The sequence below is a fragment of the Bactrocera tryoni genome, unplaced genomic scaffold (assembly GCF_016617805.1).
Source record: "Bactrocera tryoni isolate S06 unplaced genomic scaffold, CSIRO_BtryS06_freeze2 scaffold_940, whole genome shotgun sequence".
In the NCBI taxonomy this organism is placed as follows: Eukaryota; Metazoa; Arthropoda; class Insecta; order Diptera; family Tephritidae; genus Bactrocera; species Bactrocera tryoni.
Window position 1 is genome coordinate 6,925 of NW_024396589.1, and position 21,606 is coordinate 28,530.

Genomic DNA, 21,606 nt, shown 5'->3' on the forward strand with positions numbered 1-21,606 from the left:
TATAATAGTTTTGTTCACAAATGTTTGTATATGGACATACAGAATTGATCAGGACGATGAGACGAGTTGAAATTAGGGTGGTTATGCCTTGGATAATATTGTCGCTGCAAAATTATCTTCACGAAATAAAAACGTTTTCCCTACAAGTGTTATATCGGTCAGTTTGTTTGGCAGCTATATCCTATAGTTGTCTGATATCGGTTCCGTCTCTGTTCGTCACGCTGATTATTTATGTTTGTATATTTTTTATAGAGTCTCCCACTTTTCTTTCGTGGTGTTACAATCACCATGGCCAGGGTATAATTAGGATATCATGATAAAACTTGGAGCACGTGATCCTTGGTGCAAAATATACACGAGTTTCTACTGAAATTCGGTATTATATCTAACAATATAATTACACTGGTTAACAAAATTTTAACTATCTTTGCCATATGCAAACTCATATAAAATTTTGAATGTACTGGGATCAACAATACAATAATATGTGACTGAGAAAAAATTGACACGTCAGGTTTTCTTGTGAATTTAGAAAATATGGGTGTATAACGTAATGCCGACAATCAAAATCTCGAAATTTAGAATCCCGACACTCGAAATTCCGACAAATCAAAACACCGACAAATCACAATACCGACGAACTAAGAACAGGTGGCGTTGTTCGTTCGAGGCCCTGCGGCCTTCGGCCTCCGGCCACGAACACGCTCAGGATCATAACCCTTAGTCGGCAGAATTCTCTTTCTGTGCTTCGATAGAAATAAGAGCGGACAAGATAAAACATTTTTCACATGTCGGCATTTTGGTTTGTCGGTGTTTTGATATGTCGGCGTTTTGATTTGTCGGTATTTTGATTTGTCGGTATTTTGATTTGGCTGCATACATATTTAAATTTTGTCGGTTTTTTGATGTGTCGGCATTTTGAATTTCGATATTTTGAGTGTATCCCAGAAAATATGTATGCCAGTTTTCTTAAAAAATACAAACATCTGCTACATTCAGAGAAATCAATACTTGCGATATATTTGGCTTCTGGAAGCTTTTATTACACACGGGTTATGCATACCTTATTTGCTTTGCATTTATACCCCAAAACAAAAGTAAAAATTAACAGGTAAGGAAGGGCCAAGTTAAGGTGAAATGGAAAATGTTATACGTATATTCTAGAAACTTGCAAGGATCACATTTAAGGAAATACCTTCAGATAGAGATTACAAAGAAATTTGATATCATATTGACTTATTTTGACAGTCACTTAGTTTGATAACCATATTTTACTTCCCTTCAGTGAAAATTATACTAAATCATCCTCAAATGAGATATGTATATCTGACATAAACTTAACCGCAAAAACTAAATTAAATATATTGAGTTGATGCGGAAAACGTCAACCAGAAGATTTTAATTCATTATAGTAGGGATATGAGGTTTAACCGAAGTCTAGACCAATTCTATTCGTGTTCAGTGGTAAACCACATGATATTTAAGGAAATTTGTCCATTTAGATATCACATGTTTTGATCAACTTAAAATATTTAAAGACAGGTGTAAAGTCGGAAATCATTATACAGGATATATTGGGTGCAGAGAAATGAAAGAGCTGATTGCTTTATATATTTTCAAGTAACTTTATAAATATAGAAATAGAAATATCTGTGAACAATTGATAAAACAACCTCTTTCTAAAATCCCAACTTTTCAGTTTATATTTCAGATAATGTATCCAACGTATCCTCATCCATTCAGACTTTGCCACTGAATTTATTAAATAATAAATTTATTACTATATACTTTGTATGTATGTATGAAACCAAAAACTAAGTACGATTTGCAGAAATTTATTTAAAACAAGTAAGGAAGGGCTGCAACCGAACATTTTATACTCCTGCTACTTACAAGAATCAAAGCCAGGGAAACACTTTGTGGTGTAAAACTGAGGATCGAAATCCAAGCAATTTTATATTAGTACATATAAATCCTGTACTGACAGACACATAAAATTTGTTGGAAAAACGAAAATAATTATGTGTAGTACATCGAAGTTGGGATGGTATCGACCAGATTTGGTCTATTTTTCCACACCACGTACTATTAACATGTCACTTACTAAAAAACTAATCATATAGAGTAAAGTCAACCGAATGTTCGAAATTGATATTAATTATATAGGGGGTAAGCCAAGTCAGTGGCGTAGCTAGGGGGAGGCGAAGGGGGCCGTCGCCCCGGGCGCAACGTCTTGGGGGCGGCAAAACGATCTTCGCCGTCTTTTAATATTCAGAGAAAAATACTTTTTCGCTTTGTCTAGCGATGTGTCACTCTCACAGTTATCCTATGCTTTGAATGTAACACATACTTTTATTTCTCCAATTTTTCACAAATTGTATTTAAAAACTCCAATTCGGACAAAAATTAATGCAAATTGTGTCAAAAGTGTAAAAGATATAGGGCGAAAATGGGTTTTTTCTATGGCTTTTAATAAGATTTCTTGTAAATTTACTATCAATTTCCTCAAAAACTGTATTGTGAGAATTTTGGAACTTCATAATTTGCGAGGCTTCTAGTTCCTAAATTTTACATACTTAATATCGAAGATATTTTGTAAAAATTCACTTTTGTTCGAGCCACCTCATGAAACTTGTAGGTAGGTAGATTTTTTTTTGTTTTTCTTTTTTAGATCGCCGAAAAAACAGCCCTTTGTCGGATAAAATTCGAGTCAATTCCGGTACGTAGAACCAGCTGTCGTGGGAATTGGTAGATAAAGGGGGGCGGCAGAACATCCTTGGCCCCGGGCGCCCGAAGTTGTAGCTACGCCACTGGGCCAAATTATCCCTCAAATTTATCTATTTTAGACACAAAAATACACTGTTATGAGTAAAACACGCTCTCTCATTTTTGTTGAGATAGCCGACCGATATATGCGGTACAAAGTCACCTGGAAGTTCGGCTAACTTTATATTAGGTATATGCGATTAATAGAAGCATTGGTCCGATTCAACCCATTTTTGACATACAGACATAACATTGTCAGAGAAGTACTATGCCTGAATTTCAAATATATATCTCAGACATTGATCGATATTTTCGAAAAAAAAGTTAACTATAGTACCTAAGGCCCTAATATTCGGTACCTTGAGGCTTGAAGAGTTATGATTGGACTTGAACAATTTTGGGTCATAAGGTGGCATATACTAAAGGCATTATTCGTGCAAATTTTAATCCCGTTATGTTAAATTGTTTCTTGTGTATTGAAAAGTAAAAGAATCAAGTGCAATTTAAAATTGTGCTATGTGGGAAGTATGCGTAATTATTGTCAGCTTTCAATCATTTACGCAATGTGATATAGGAATATGATAATAATTCCACGTACCAAATTTTGTCGAAATCGGTCGGTCGGGTCCCGTGATATGGTATTTCACCAAAAAGTTGCCGGTGCCACGTCCATTTTTACCCCAGCCACTATAAAGCCTTGTCATACCATCGTGGCGGCAAATTTTTACGTTTCTGGCGCATTTTGTTATTGATTTATCGCGCTTTTTGTAGTTTTGAACAGTACCGTTATATGGTGAGTGAACGGAGTTTTTATCCGTTTTCATCCTTCTTGTTTCACCTCGTGGACAATACATTTATTATTTGTAATCGCTTTTGAATCCACCAGTCGACAAGCCCTACCAACGTTAAAGAGCAACTCTAAGTCGAGAGAAGCAAAAATCCTACAATTTCTGGACGGTGAGTGTCTCGGCGGCAGTATGCCTCCCAACATCATCTACACCTTCGAAGTTTAGTTCCAGACATATATGAGGAAGTATTAAGAGCAAGGTGACTCTCACATCTCCCCGACCAAATGCGCGCATATTTGGTTGCACAACGCACGGCCGAGCTATAACCATTAAGCGAAGCTGCAGATCGTTTACACGACGTCCTTCAACCTTCTCAAGGGCATAATATAGCTGCAACATCGCTTACAACGACTCACCACTCGAATCCTATAGCTATAGAGCGACAATTCGCTCACAATACGAAATGCCTTCAGAAGCACCCATCAAACCACTGGACGAAAACGTTTTCGTTCACAACGCATCAACAGAAGCAGATCAGTCCCATATCCGCGAGTAACACCTGCTGGTATCACAAAAAATGCCCCAAAAATGCACACCTGATTGCCAACAAGCGGGAAGCGCACAAGAGAGACGTTAGCGGCAGAAAGCGCCTCTCTCCCACCATCGTACCGCCTATTTACCTACGGACCGCCACTTAAACACACAATTTCTAGTGGACACAGGCTGCGAAGTTTCGGTCTACCCTCACAAACGAGCAACTAATACGAAGATAGTGACCGGCTAGCAACTCATAGCAGTTAACGGAACACCCGTTAATACTTATGGTGTAGTAACAATCGATTTCAACATCGGCCTTCGCAGAGCGCTAACATGGCATCCACAAAACGGCTATAATCATACCGTTTGGTCTCTTCGAGTTTCCATTCGGACTCCGAAACGCAGCTCAGACCTTTCAACGCTTCATCGATGAGGTAACCCGAAATCTACCTTTCGTTTTCGCATACATCGATAATCTACTGGTCGGATCTGCCAACGAATCAGAGCACAAACAACATTTGCGTATCGTCATTCAACGCCTTCAACACTATGGCTTAGTCATCAACACAACAAAATCATGTCTAGGTCTCAAACAAATCGAGTTTCTAGGGCATACAATTTCCGCCCATGAAATAAAACCGCACCCGGATAACTATTCCGAGTGGGCCATCTTTTCAGAAGCATCTGAATGCGGAATTGCTGCCGCGCTTCAGCAGCCTATTGGCGAACAATAGCAACCGCTTGCATTCTTTAGTCGCAAACTTGAACCATCTGTTCAAAAACGATCGACCTACGATCGTGAACTCAACGCAGTCTACGAAGCAGTGAAATATTTTCGCCATATTTTTGAGGGACGGCACATCGCAAATCTACACTGATCACAAACCCTTAATGCACGCATTCAAACAGAGGATCGAACGCGCCATGGCAATTTCGACGACTTGATTATTCGGTCAGTTTACCACCGATATACGACACTTATCCGGTTTCAGCAATATCGTTGCGGACGCCTTATCTCGATTCGATGCCATTCACACAGCAGTTAAGTACATCCGAAGACCTTGCATGCCCTCAAACCAACCACGCAGAACTTCAACAACTACTCAACAGCTCGAATACACCATTAGAGCTACGCAAAATCAACAGCAACACCACGGACATTGCTATACAACGTCCGGAGTGCTTTACGTGAGTACCTGCCGGCGACGGCCTAACCTATCGGTGCTTTCTAGAAGCACATAGATCAATACAATGCGTTGGTCAGCGTCCCAAAGTATAAATGCATTTAGCACGTATACTTTGGTTCCAATTGGTTCAGGTGGATTGGGACACCTTAGTCACCTTGGTCGGGTAACTAGGCCGACCAAAAACCTCTACCGTAATATCGGTCCGGCACCCGGCCGCGATTCGACTCCACATTGGACTGAAATTTTCAACCCTGCTTGCCTTTAGGTTTAAATCACAGCCACCACGAATCTCCACAAAGGGCCAATCCCAATGAGCAGATTGGAGTTAACTCCAATGGCTAACTGCTCCCCGTGTTAAGCCATCAAAACTCAATGACTGGTGACATTTGTCGCTTGAGCAATAAAAGTCTTAGGTCTTATTAGGAATAAATATAAAGCCTATAATATCATTTCAAGCTGAGTATTTCTGATATATGTATGTAGACTATGCTGACATTTCAATGCAAGCGCAGAATGAAAGACAAAGTGCATATGGATTTTAGTCGTCTCTTATGACAGGCTAAGGCATGCCATGGGTATATTCTCCCACTACCCGCAGGGGGGGTCCGTACTTTCCTGTAGTATTATATATTAGAAACTGTTCAAGCCCCTAGATACCGAATATTTAGACCCCGTTACCTATAGTTGTTTTTTTAGGTTGACTATTCAGTATGGTATCATACATTCAGGAGCGGAATGAAGATATTTTGCTGGATAATATTTCTAATTCGTGTGAAATTGAGGAGTTAGAAGTGCTCGATGATGAGAAGTACGATTTAGATACAAATGTGCAGAAAATAAAAGCAAACGAAGCCGTCGAAATATTAAACAGGGCGTTGGATTAGGCTCAATGCGAGAATGTTGAGCAAAATGACTTAAATGTATTAAGATGTTTAAGAAAGAAGGCTTTCTTCCAAGTGTTGGAAATAAAAAAATAACCGATTTTTGTTTTAAATGCATATCTGGGCATGTACAATACCGATACCGCGGTTTTAATTAGTTGACGTTTTCCCGAGTGCATTGTATTTTGAAGCATGCGCACGATAGGAAGTCGCCTTGTCTGAAACCGCGTTTGGTATCGGACAGCTCGGAGAGATCCTTCTCGATCCGGACAGAGCTTTGGTATTGCTTAACGTCAGTTTTCATAGTCGTATTAATTTTGCGGGGATATCAAATTCAGACTTAGAGGTAAGGCAGCTTCGTTTTGTGCTGTTAAAATCGACCAAGAGGTGGTGTGTGTCGATCTTCTTTTCACGGGTCTTTTCCAAGATTTGGCGCATAGCGAATATCTGGTCAGTTGTTGATTTTAGTCTTTCACACAGTATGTTCGATAGAATCTTGTATGCGATGTTGAGGAGGCAGTTCTTCGCCGCCGTATTTGAAGAACTCGGTCAGCAATCCATCGGCCCCGCCGCTTTGTTGTTATTCAGACAAATTATACTTTAATAAGATTGCTATTACTATAAAAACGAGTGTTCATTTAAGCTCGAGGATTGCAAAAAACAATAACTAGAACGGAAAGGCATCTCCTTTCCCTTACCTTTCACGCGTGTGTTTCTCTTACGAGAGCAACAAGTCCCGTTAGCTATGACGCCGCCGCATGATCAATACCGTTAACATGTTAGCTTATTGAGAATAATGTTGGGTAGTCGAAAAAGTCTTTTTGTATTTCTAATCAAACTTCAACTTATTTTTTATACTCTTGCAACCAGTTGCTACAGTTCACCTGATGGTTATAGTACGTATCACCTAAAACTAAACGAGATAGATATAGGTTTATATAATTGTATATGTATGTACATATAAATGATCAGGGTGACGAGAAAAGTTGAAATCCGCTTGGTTTCTTAGGGCAAAAAAAAATTCGAGTTCCACAAATCGCCATTAACCCAAAACCTATAAAGTGTCATTTCTAAGCACCAAATTGAGATATAAAGCTCACATTTAGCAGAGGGGATCGCAGTAGCCAGGGGCATCTGTGGAAAAGCAGTTTGAAAAAGTAGGGGTGGCACCGCTCTCTAATAAGTTTAATGTATATATCTCCTAAACCACTAAAGCTATAACAACCAAATTTGCTGAGTGCAAATCTTATAAAAACTTCTACCGACGGTGTGAAAATGGAATAAGAACCCCGTTCACTCTCCATATAACGGTACTGTTCAAAACTACTAAAAGCGCGATAAATCAATAACTGAATGTGACAGAGACGCAAAAATTTGCCGCCGAGGTGGTATGACAAAGCTTTATAGGGACCGGGGTAAAATTTAGACGATGGGCGTGACGTCGCCTACTTTTTTGTGAATTCCCATATCTCGGGACCTGACCTACCGATTTCGACAAAATTTGGTATGTGGTATTTTTTTTACATTTCTTTATCATGTTGTAAAAATGAGCGATTTGATCGGTAATATCGGTCAATGTGTGAGATATATAATTGAGATTCAGGGATATGACTTCCCTGAGAATGGTATGTCTGTATGTAAAAAATGGCTTGAATCAGGTCAATACTTAGGTATATGGGGGACCTAATTAAAGACTTTCGAACTTCCAGGTGACTTTATGCTGGCCAATATTTTAGTTATCTCAATAAAAATTAGAGAGCGTGTTTTACTCATAACATTGTATCTTTTTGCCTAAAATAGATAAATTTCAGCGAAAACTTGACTTACCCCAACAAAACAAAAAAAAAATTTGACTAGTAGCAACACCCTCTCTTATCGAACGACAAAACTTATTGAACAACCTGGTATGTATATAGTATATATACTTGCTTGGATTTCGATCCCCATGTTGACGTTTTACACCATAAAGTATGTCAGGGAAATAATTCTGTGATTCTTGTAAGTTGCAAGAGTATAATATGTTCGGTTGCACCCGGACTTAGCCCTCCCTTAGTTGTTTATATTTATAATGAACAATAGTGAACAAAAAAGTAACACTTTGGTCAACCAATTTTTGCCATTTTTCCCTTACGAACATTATTCCATCAGTGTACAACTTTCATCAGTGTTAATCTTTCACATCGAAATTTCCAGAACGGAAGCGAGCGAACCATTGTTGTGCTACACGAACTGATACAGCATCGTCTCCGTAAACTTCACAAATTTCTTTGGTGGCTTGCGTGGCATTCTTCCCTTTTTTATAAAAAAATATCAAACTATAGCGAAATAATGAAGAAATTTTCACTCATTTTTTAACAGCTGTAACTTTTTTTCAACTTCCCCGATTTTAATTTTTTTGGTTAAATGAAGCTTAAAATCTCACCTTTCCAACACTATATGGCACTGGAGATACACGACTGCAACATCTATTGACAAAATACGAAAATACTTTTTCGACTACCCAATATTATAAGTATATAAAAGGTTTCAGTTAATTAAATATTAATTCCTATGTTTTAAGGCAGTAAGCAATTATTTTTTAGAGGAGCGTAGTCTTATGGCGGCTAGTGTATAATTGACTGTTATAAATTACATTACAATAAGTGTTCTTTTATAAAAACAAAAAATAAATAAATAACAGCAATAACTATTTAATAACTAATTTTGAGTTTAAGTTTTATGAATTATTCCATTTGGACATTTCATTCTAAAGAATTCCAAATCGAAAAACGTCGTGTGGTCGCCGCTTATCCTCCTCATTAGACTGTAACATACTATGCGATATAGACTTCATTGGTACATGGGAGGGGAGTCAACGCCAAGAATGTAGATAAAACTGTCGTTTGCGGATTGAGTGTAACTTATACGAGAATGTAATTATCTCGTATTGACTTCACACTTTGTATATTGGTCGACATGTATCTTGGTCAACATGTATACTGGTCTACAGGAAGAGCTATTTTAATGAACTAAGGTAAGAGAATTAATCGAAAGAGGCTATCATAACTATATTTGATTATTTGCTAGGATAAAGTAAATCTTTAACTACAAAGCTTATCAATAGGGAGTTATGTGAAAAGTGATAAAAAAAATTTCGCCAGGAGTTGAATTGTTGATTAGGGTGATGTATATCACATGTTTGTTGTCCCTGTCGGTCTATTTTTGTAGCGGCCTTATTGAAACCCCCTTTGCATAAAAGCAGGAGGCACTTAAGTTGCAAATAATTTCGAAATATCGCACACACTAACCGATATTCTTACGGAAAAGTCTAAATATCATAAAATTATGTGAGGGTTTATGCTTCAGTTAGTGAACGACGCGAAACCAACAAACATTAAAGAATGTTAAGACCAGCCAATATGCACGGTTCAAGGAGATTTACGCTTAATCGAACATCCCTTTAATATAGCTTTTGCCGTTTTTGAAATATTCTAAAGGGGCTACGAGTATTCTGGTCTAGAAGCTTGAATTTCAGGTAATTTTTTAAGTGTCGTAAAAAAAAGGCAATTAATATTTTTGCTATCCATTTTTTACTAGTTATTTGTTAATTTTAGAAGTGTATCTACAGAAAAAAATTAAAAACTAAAAAAAGTAAAAAATTTCAAAAATTATGAGCTGACGAAGTGGGGGGTCTCTAAAAATTTCCACGTGACCATACCCATGATTTCAACCCTCCTAGATAGATATATATTCATATATACATACAATATATAAATGATCAGGATGACGAAACTAGTTGAAATCCGGATGTTTGCCTGACCGTCGGTCTGTGCATGCTGTCACTTGAGTAAAAATTGCGATATCGTAATGAAACTTGATACACGTGCTTCTTGGTAAAAAGGAAAAGGTAGGGACGAGTACCTAGATGAGCGTAATTGAGTCACTGTGATGCCAACAAAACGCCATTAAACGAAAACCTATAAAGTGCCATAAGGAAGCATTAAATTAAGACATAGAACTTAAATTTAGCTCAGAGGATTGAGGTAGCAAGGAGCTTCTTTGGGATGTGTGTCGAAAATGGGTTGAGTCTGATCAATACTTCCACTAGTCATGGGGGCTAGTGTAAAGAACTTGAAAAATTGAGAAAGCATGTTTTTCTAATGACGACACATTTTTGTACTTAAAATGACAATAAGCGGATGAAAACTTGCCCTAGACTCCATATATCTACTAAACCGCACGTACATGAAGGTATTACCCCTTCTCTAATCTTTGCAAGCTGCAAAAGTCTGAAATGTTCGGTTATACCCGAACTTAGCCCTTATTTACAGCTGTTGACAACTAATTAGCAACTCTACATAGTTTGAAGTAAATGATATTATTTTCCAATAAATCACTTATTTTTACTGTTTTTTCACTAATTTTATTGAAACTTACGTTAAACTTAAAGTCTAATAGTAAACATTTTAATTAAAAATTATTTTTTTTTGAAGATTTTAACAAAAATGTGTAGAATCAACGATTTGAGTGCGACAGCTAATTAGAAACGAAAATATTTTATAAGCAAAAAATACTGTTATTAAAAAAATTGCTTACTTTCAGTTAGTATTCTGTTACTTAACCCTTTTACTTTAATACTGCTTCACATCATCAAAGAGGACACCCATATTTGTGATATTTTTGGTATCTACAGCGTTTTTGACATCAGGCCAGATGTGTTCTCTTCAGGCCACTCCAAAATATTCATGGAATTTTCAACAAAAAACACACAAAAGTCAACTATCCCGTATGTTTTGGATTGTTATTTTGTTGGAATTTCCATATAACAGGCAAATTCCTCTTTAGTCCATGGCAGAATGACATTTTTTTGAATGCCGACGTATTTCTCCTTTTTTAAAATTACATCAATCGTATGGAGCGGACCTACACCATTCCAGGAAAAACATTCCCACACCATGATTGATCCTTTAATACTTCACTACGTGTGAAACATAGCGAGGATCAAATTCTTGATATATTGGTCGGCGAACATACCTTCGACCACCAGGATCTATGCGATTAATTTTGGTTACATCGCTCCAAGCAACATACTGCCGTTGATTTGTTGTCCAAGATCAATAAGAGTTGGAAAAGTCGACGTGTTGTTAACTTTGAATTTTAGTCAAAAGTGGTTTCCTGGGCGCTGCCCTACCATGAAGTCCGAATTCGACCAAACGCCGGGCAACTGTACTCTTAGATAATTGGACATTGTATTCAGTGGAACTCTTTTTTGTGTCTCTTCGCGAGATAGTATTAATTCTGTGGTCTATTTCTGTTGAATATTTGAGATTTTTTCTTTGCTGGTAACCTTGGAAATATTTTTAAAATTCTGTATATGCTGAAGGGCATTGAAAACAATTTTTTGGCCTGATTCAAAATTTCTTTGTACGTCTTCCAGACTGACGCTTTTTCTCATTAAAAAACTTTAATAATACATTTTAATATATTTTAAACCACAACTTTGAAACACATCCTTACCAGAAATCAATAATATTATTAGTAAAAATTAGCACCAGAAAGAATTTTAAGTGATGTGACACTTAATTCACCTTCTTTATCGTAACGCATTTATTATTTGGGAAAAAATTAACAGAACTTCGACTGCGTAACTACAAAACTGAGCGAGTTTCGTAGTACATAGAGTAACACAAACAATGCAAGGCTTTTCTTCTTCTTCTTAATTGGCGTAGACTCCGCTTACGCGATTATAGCCGAGTTACAACAGCGCGCCGGTCGTTTCTTCTTTTCGCTACGTGGCGCCAATTGGATATTCCAAGCGTAGTCAGGTCCCTCTCCACCCGGTCCTTCCAACGAAGTGGAGGTCTTCCTCTTCCTCTGCTTCCCCCGGCGGGTACTGCGTCGACCACTTTCAGAGCTGGAGTGTTTTCATCCATCCGGACAACATGACCTAGCCAGCGTAGCCGCTGTCTTTTAATTCGCTGAACGCTGACCATAAATCTTTCGCAGAACTTTTCTCTCGAAAACTCGCAACGTCGACTCATCAGTTGTTGTCATCGTCCAGGCCTCTGCACCATATAGCAGGACGGGAATTATGAGTGACTTCTAGAGTTTGGTTTTTGTCCGTCGAGAGAGGACTTTGCTTCTCAATTGCCTACTCAGTCCGAAGTAGCACCTGTTGGCAAGAGTTATCCTGCGTTGGATTTCCAGGCTGACATTGTTGGTGGGGTTACGTGAGAGCCAAGTCGCGAGTGCGACGACTGTTTGTTTGATGACAGGAGATATTTCGTCTTGCCCTCGTTCACTGCCAGACCCATTTTCTGTGCTTCCTTATCCAGCCTGGAGAAAGCAGAACTAACGGCGCGGGTGTTGAGGCCGATGATATGAATATAATCTTTTAGGAATATAAATAACGGTATACCAAAACATTTAACATTATACTAATCAGCACCTAACAAAAAGGGAGCGTTTCTAATTAGCTGCACTTGTTAATAAGTGTAAGTAACAAAATTTTTGATGTTTTACATTACAAAAATTATTATTGGAAAACTAAATGGGTGCAAAACCATCTATATAAATTGAGCAATGACAATGAAAGGGCGGCATGTCGGTCAGTAATTCCAGCATTACGCGAAAGTATGACCTAAGCGCAAGCTACATGTAGACAGGAGAGATTCTAGCTTACATGTAGTTTAATTAGACGCTATCACCGACGGACAGACATTAGGAAATCAATATCTTTCAATAGTAGGACAAAGTATTTCAATATTTTCTCAAACGTATAATATAATGTAGAGCTTTCTTCTGTTGAAAAAGAGTTATGATGCCCTTAATTGCCATATAACAAGCAGTTAAGTACTCTCAATCAGATAACTCCTATTTGGGAATGAAATTTTAATTTTAAAACTGGATAGTTCGTTTATTTGTAAATTTCATTGATTTCATACTGATAAACTACCGTACAATTTACATAACACATTAATCAGTTTTGCGACATTCACATTTACATAATACCAATTTCAAGAAATATACACGTATTTTAAAATTTACTGCATACATAAACATATTTGAGGTTGGAGTTTGTCGAAGCAAACATATCGTACATTTGTAGGTTAGAAAAATTTACATTGGTTGCGCTAAAATAGTATTGTTTGTGTAATTTATAAGATACACATTTCTAACCACTGACTTCATCAACATTCCCAATTAACGTTTCGATGCGAAAATCTTTCGCATTGTTGTGCTTTGTGGACCTAACATTATCATAATCGAAAGGTATTATCGTTGGCTTGTAAGATTCCTCCTCGCTATACTTAATGGCCGGCAAAGCTGCTTCCTTAAGGCCCGCAAAGCTGTGATTGCTTTTATGCTGCTCTGCGAAGGTCGCGCCGGCTGTTGAGCTATTCGAAATTTCCGAGTTTTCAAATAGTAAAATGTACGGAGAAGTTCTTTTAAATTGGCAGCACTGTCTTTTCCGACTTCTTCGCCTTCCAACTGCGGATCTAGTCTATTATTTGTACAAACGCTATCAATTGAGTCTGATATGTGGGAGTCATGTTCGTTGGAACTTTCGACATCGATTCTATCACAGGACAAATCATCGCTTTCATCAAACATATTGGACTCTTTGTATTGAAGTAAATTACTACAATCATTATTTTGCTCATCGATAAAACTTGCGGCCGATCCGACGACTGGGTGTATTCTAGTGTACTTGTCCTGAATAGTATCTTGCTTTTGGATATCGTCCATTACACTAAGGACGTTTGCGTTTTTTCTCATAAATGAAACATTTTGACAAATCGTGTCGAATTTTTCGTTGTTCGGATAGCCGAGGGCATCCGCACCTGCGAAAAAGTTGAACTTTTTCTCTTCCCGTCGCGCTGCATCGAAAACATCCGTTGGTGCATGCAACATATCGAAGCAATCACGATTATTGGCAAAATTTGCAACATTAAAATGAACTGGCACTAACGGAACCGGTTTTCTTATCCAAAATGGTGAAATCGATCCGAAAACAGCTGGAAAGGGGAATCTCTGCATAGCGGGCGGCCGTTTGTAACGCTTTCGTCTTCTTAGAAAACTTCCATTGTCGAACATATCTTCGGCTAGTGGATCCAATGTCCAGAAATTGCCTTTACCTGGGTTTCCAGGTTCGCGTGGAACTTTAATAAAACAATCATTTAGACTCAGATTGTGACGAATGGAGTTTTGCCAAGCAGGAAACTTCTCCTTATAGTATGCAAACCTGAAATGGCGTGTAAAATGTTAATTATTTAAATATAAGTGTTTATTTATTGATTTTATATTCTTGCAATGAAATTTAGAAACCGTGTTTTTCCAACAACGGCGCCTCTTTGTGCCTAAATGGGGTGAAAACTGTCCCTAGACCCCATATAACTTATTAACCTTATGCCCCTGAAGATATTTCCCTGCCTTTGATAGTTGCAAATGGAAAGAGTATGCACGGTTACACCCGAACTTAGCCTTTTTACTTGATTTACCGTGCGATTCTGTACTGTGATACTGTCTCAAGTCTCTAAATTTGAGATTTTGAGTTAGAGACAATTTTTGAGACTTGAGACGATTTTGCTATTCTGTAAGTGACAGTCACAAAATATATTACATTTCATTATTCAGAGATGTTTTTAAATTTGAATGAAAATAAATATGTCGATAATAAATATTAAATTTTCTATAACATCGTCAAAAAACATAATTATCAATAAAAATAAAAATATATGTTGACTTTGTTTCATAATATTTACGAAATTTATGTAAAATTGATTTATTTGTAACCTTTTCGTTTTTGAGTTGCTTACAAAATAGAAAATAACTACAATCGATTAATATCTGTGATGTTCTCTATTCAGTATATTCAAAATGGCAGACAAGAGTTATTTTTGGTTTTGTGACCTGCTAATTACCAGGTCTCAAGTTTGAGTCAATATTTTGAGACTAACGCTAGAGACTGTTTAGTGAATAGTAACTAGTCACAAATTGAGATTTTACCTCAAAATGTCTCAAATAGAGACTAGAGACTGGTTTCAGAATCCCGCTATTATTATACTCTCGCAACATGTTGCACATAATAGTTTTGTTAACTTATTGATTGTATGTATCACTGTGATACAGCACAAGTCTCTAAAATTGAGACTTTAAATTAGAGACAATTCTTGTGACTTGGGACGATTTTGCAATTCAGTAAGTGAGAGTCACAAAAATGTCTCAATTGAGAACGAACAGGTATAATCAGCTCTTACATTTCATTAATTGAGAGTTGTATTGTATTTATACTTGAATGAAAGTAAATACACTCGTGGCCACGCAAACCTTACCACTCTAAATTTTCAAGTGTTATGCATATTTGACATCATTTTATAACGGTACTTTTTGCGGTATAGAATTTTTTTATTTAGAAAGAAGTTAGATGACATGTTATTAATCAAAACTATGAAGAATTAAAAACAAAACACATTCACCTATAGATAAATCAATTGAAGGATAGTGAGCTTTACAAAATGAGCTCGAAATGTAAGAGACTGACATACGATGAAAAAATTATATATTTTATTTTTTTAATTTAATTTCATTTACATTATATTTGAAATTCACATTTTATATTATTTTGTTTAAATTGAAATACGAAGTTTAGTAGGTGTATCACTTTAAAACAATAAAATCGGCCGCTTTTGTATAAGCACAGAAAAGCTAATTTGTGTTTTACTCATATTACAAACTATAATTATAATTAAATAATATAATTTAGTTTACTTTTGCTTACTAAAAACATAAAAAAGACATCAAAATTGAAGAAAATCTCGAACGAACGTAAGAGTCCGAAAAAAATTTAAGAAAGTATAGTGGTAAGGTTTGTGTGGCCACGAGTGTATGTCGGTAACAAATACTTAATTTTCTATTAACTAGTCAAAAAGCTTAATTATCAATAAAAATAAAAATATTTGCTTACAAAACGTAAAAAAAAGATATTCACAATGGCAAACAAGCGTTTTTATTTAGTTTTGTTACTAAATACTAGATACTGTGTTGTGAACAGTCACAAATTGAGAATTTAGCTCAAAATGTCTCAAATAGTGACTTGAGACTGCTTAGAGAATTGCGCTATAAAACTGATCGAGATAGATATTGAGCTAAATTTACAAATATAAATGATCAGCATGACAAGAAGAGCTGAATTCTGAGACACTTTTCGCTCGCTCATCGTGCAAGCAATAAATTGAGTAAAAAAAGATAATTTGATGAAACTTGGTATGTATATTCTTTGACTCCCAACGTGGTTGGTACTGCAATGGGCAATATCGGACTACTGCCATTCCCACCAATTGCCGTTCATCGAAAACCTTTAAAGTGCCATAACTAAGCCAGAAATTATGATAAAACAAGTGAGGAGGAGCTTAGTTCGGGTGTAACCGAACAAGAATCAAGCCGGGAAATTGTTTTAGTGCTATGATAATTGTCGAAATCGGATCATAACTTTTGAAGAACCCAGACATCAAATAACTGGATCCCAGTGCATTTGACTGATTTTAGCTTCATTTTGTCATTTATAAGCTCACAGAATGCTACAGTATAATTCGATAAAACATTTAGTGACATAACTGATGGATCAAATAAGCCACAAATAACTTTGTTACAACAGAGAGGAACAGCATATGTATTTTATGTACGGTAACTCTCATCCATAACCCAAGTATGCTGAATTTAACCCCCAAAAATTAAAAATAAATATTTCCGCGTCTGCTTTGTACGATGGTGACCAATGTCTGGTGACTTGATTAAAAACTTGGAATTCCGCTCTTGTCGGTGTGATTTTTGAAGGTGTACTGAATCGAAAGTATATAATTGAGCGATCTAAGTTTTTTTTGTACAGTAACAATGCTGGTACAATAGAGATGACACGCTGGCAAACTTTTGGCGTGGTAATCAAACAGCCGCTAAACACACACTAATTGATATATAGTAGGAGATCACATGGACAAATGCTGCATCAATCTGCGAAAAAAAAACATTTATAAATTCGGTTTGTGCGCGAAGTTTAAGTGGATTAGTCCGAGTCAAATTTGATCTTGAGGTAAATACATGATACAAGCAGGTCTCATTTTTCCTGAGATATTAAATTTCATCTTTAAGTTGGAGGCCCCAATTGATTTCATCAATTTTCTCGCAGTATGAGGAGATGCTAGAACGGCTTGTTCTTGGAAAAGTTGTTCAATATAGCTTTTTTAGGTTTGTTAGATTTACTATATACTTTAAACCGATTAGCGGATGTGACCACGTCAAATTTTAAAAAGTTTTAAACCGCAGATGACAATCCATGATTTGGTGCCCGCTTAGCAACTTGAAAATATCTTGACTTGCGGCTAAGTTATAGCAATTTATAGCTGTTTTCTTTCCTTTTTCTTTTAATTGCCGTAAAACGATTAAAATTCGACCTATAGAATACCACTCAATTCATCGTCGATATATTTATATGTCGTTTAAAATGCCCCAACTTGGATGTTAAGCTGTGAGCTTGAATTTTTATCAGTATTGAATATCATGTACCATGTTCATGGTACCGTAAAATTCACACAATTTCCTTTAGCACTTTTCAAATTTAATTGATACCGTGTGAGCTTCGATTACAAGTTATCGAAAATGGTTCATGGTAGTCGAAAATTTCATGCATTAAAGTAAAACATCCCTCGCCCATATCGAAGAAATACGTTTCGTTATCACATCTTCAAGAAATTGAATACACTGGTATAAAATTTTGAATGTACTAAACAATAATATGTGAATGAAAGAAATTTTCTTGTGATATCAAAACAAATGTTTAAAAATATAAATATGAGCTACATTTAGAGGAAATATTAATTAATATCGTCATATTATGAGTATCGTCAATGTTTGTCTTTCGGAACCAGAAGAAAAAAAGAATTTCAGAACCGTTCAATTATTTTGAGCTTTGGTGAATCCTTGCCTTGATTTAAAAATGTTGGCTGAAATTAATGCCTTGTTGGGTTATCACGGAGTGAAAAACCATGTTTCAATGCGTCGCTTATCAAATCTTCATAAATTAACCGACAAACTAAAAGTTGCCTTTATTTTGTTGATCTTTTACTGGAGCCTTTCCAAGGTCTTGTTTGAAAATGAGTCTTGTTTGAATAAGTGAAACTTTTAATAACGGAAGAAAATAATAACAACTATTTTGTTTTATTATTTCTTTGCCTTCGATTTCTTTGATTTGAGAAAAACAGCAGTTTCAAAATCCACACTAGGGAATGCTTTAGTTTTGACTAACACTCTGTATATTATGAGCGAAGGAAGCAACGCAAACTTACGTGTGTTCTAAGTCAATCTAAAGTTAACAAAACATTAATAACAAATTTGTTCAGCTATATATGCCATTCTCTTCAAATTATAATATTTATTCTAGAAAATTAAAAGTAATATTCGATTTTTATACAATACTCTTTTTTTTTAAGATAGCGAACGATAAGATTGACAAACATGGTTTTGAACCATAAGTTATCAGACAAAGAGTTCTGGAAGTCTTTTACAGACTATCGTTGTCAAAAGGAGCTTCTAACGCTTAATTGAAATTTTACTTTGCAATCTGGTCTATTACTTTAATTTGGGTTGTGTGGTTTCTTACCTTGACATAATAAAATCACAGATGCCACTTAGTGTGAGCTTTTTATGCGGCGATTGGAGGATGGCCATTGTGATCAGGGCAATGTATGAATAGGGCGGTTTGACCAGCGGTGCACATGTGGAATTGTCGTTGGTACTACTATTACTGCAACCACTGCTGGAGCCCGATTTTTCCTCCGCCAAATTAGCTGCAGATGTCATCGTTAACGGAGGTGAAATTGAGCGGTGTGTACTGGAGGCGGGTCTTAACTTTTGACGGGGCGGAGAAAGCTGCAGTCGACTGTGGTGATGGGCGTTGCTGCAACCAATTGCAGAATCCACTGAGGTATGCATACCCAATACTATATTTGTACGACAAAGAACTCAGGCGAACATTGGAGAGTTTAATTTAAATTTATTATTAATTACTTCTTTTTTAGATGAAACAATAACGGTTGCGTCTTTTAAGCGATTTAAATATAGTAATTTGGTTTTTATTATTCATATTCTTTGCACAATTTTCTTTGACTTTCTTTATATTCATCATTCTTTCTTCATTAATTTTTCACTTAATATGCATACTTGTAAGTTGCTGCATACATTTCGTCACAAATCATTTTTTTTTTGTTAAGGCATACATCTCCTAAAGAAAATCAGTCACTTTCGAACTTTTGGAATTACAGTTTTTCGTAGGAACTAATTTGATTTGGCATACATATTTACATATTTTAAAATGTCATTTGCATTTGATTATATTTTATGTTTATTTCACCATTAAATGTTAATTTAATTTAAATTAGGGACGATTCGTTCGATTTCCGTTCAATTCAGTCCGACAGTTTCTGCGATAGTGTCGTCTCGACAAACCGTTAATAATGTCCGCCGCAAAATGTGTTTTAACTAGCATTAAAAGTAAACGTATCCGCCGCTTGTCTGATTTTACGCGAATCCTTTTAGCAAATGTTGCCTGAACTACAACGAAAACGAAACTTTTTCGCCAGACTCTTTTTTCTGGCTTTTCCTGCTGTTTTGCTTCACGCTTTACATAACCAAACATTTATTTATCACAAAACCACTGATGCTTCTATCAGCTTTTGTCAGCGTTCCGATGTTTATGCAGCTCGAATAATTCTGATTCCGTTTCGACTGCCGCGTCTGCCACGCTCCATCCTCAACTAACCATACCTTCCCCTGAACCATCGCCTACACCGTTGCCATTGTTACGAGTGCCGTAGAGAAGGAACGCATATGGTCATCGTGTGCGAATGAAAGAGCGAAGAGATATGCGGCACGTATGCGCGTGCACGTCAGACAAGTCGTAAGCTGCTATGTGTCAGGGGCGACGGGGTGAATAAAGAAATCACTCGAATAGGATGTGGCGTTCGTTATCATTTACACGATATGGCTCACATACACAACCACTCACACATATATACATATATTCCGTAGAAGTGAATGACAGAAGGGATGAAGGCTGAGATTGGGATGTAAACAAATATTTTGAAGATGTGCTTGGTATAAGCTCAGTGGAGAATAAACGCCGCAAACAAGGAAAAGGGCAATGACGGGCTACATCGAGTCGGACGAAACGAATGGGTGAATGTGTATGTGCATGTTTCTTCACCTATGTTTGTGTGCAACAATAGCTAAACATTAGAAAATGGTGGCACACCAAAAGTAGATATTCGTATTGGTATTTGTATGACTGTGACTATGAGAATGAGAAATTTGTTATGTTTCTTCATTGTATGTTGTTTCAATATTGGGGTGATCTGATGAGATTCGCCAAATGGGAAGAGAGATTATTTTTGTTGTTTGGCTCGTTGGCATGATGATGTTATTGGCACTCAGCCTGGCTATGGACTTATATATGTACAAACATAAGTTAGCAAACACAATAAATAAAATTGGTGTACTGTACACGAATACCTTTGAAGATTGACGTGTTTTTCACTTAATAATTTTTCATTATGTCGAACACATCAAGTACGTATGTACATATGTATGTATGTTAATGCCGCTTTATCAATACGTCTATGTGTACATTAGTAGTACTACATATGCATATACCAAATTAAATATATGTACGTCGCATTTATGAATGTACATATGTACATACATACCTACATACACATCTACGTACATACATACATATGTATCTGCGATTGTGTATAAGTGGCACCTCAAACTTTCGGGTATAAATAATTGGAAAATGTAATAAATTACTTATTTCTGCGTGTCAACTTGCGAATAAATCTTTAAATTCGAATATTGCAAGCATTATTAAACATATTATAGAAAATATCGCAATAAGTAATAAATACGCAAAACAGATCAATTAAGTACTAATTTTCTTTGTTGCGTTGGAACTCATGTATAACTTTTGTTTCGTTACTTGTCCGTTAGGCAATGGATTAGAATAGCAAATGGAGGACGTTTACATCAAAGTACCACAGGAAGACTTTGTGGGAATTCTGTTTAAGATGGAAGCTACATACAAATGCGAACATGAAAAAAGCAGTGCTTATGGCAGTTTTGAATAAAGCCGTATATAAGTATCATACTAGTGGATCCGGCCGCGCGTTGCTGTGCTATACATTTTACACTATTACTCATATAATAAACTATTCAATACTGCGAAAATTTTATTTATGAATAAAGAAGAAAACGTTTTTGCCGGTATAAGAAATAATATAAGGAATTGTACTTGAGGTTTAATTTTGAATGTGTTCATAGAAATAAATTTCATTGGAAAAAATAACGAGTTTTTCTTTCTCGAGTTTTCTCAATTTCTGGTTACAAGCCTTTCTGTCCAGTTAATAGAGTTTTAATAAA

General features: G+C 36.3%; 1 protein-coding gene across 1 annotated transcript; it reads right to left on the reverse strand.

Moving 5' to 3' along the window:
* Positions 1 to 13,039: 13,039 nt before the first annotated feature.
* On the reverse strand, positions 13,040 to 19,927 carry LOC120782105 (fork head domain-containing protein FD3-like). The gene is given in 3 exon segments (XM_040114252.1): positions 13,040 to 13,590; positions 13,593 to 14,383; positions 18,794 to 19,927. Coding segments are annotated over 3 exon segments (1,401 nt in total). The 5' UTR covers positions 19,126 to 19,927; the 3' UTR covers positions 13,040 to 13,312.
* Between the last annotated feature and the right edge of the window lie 1,679 nt (positions 19,928 to 21,606).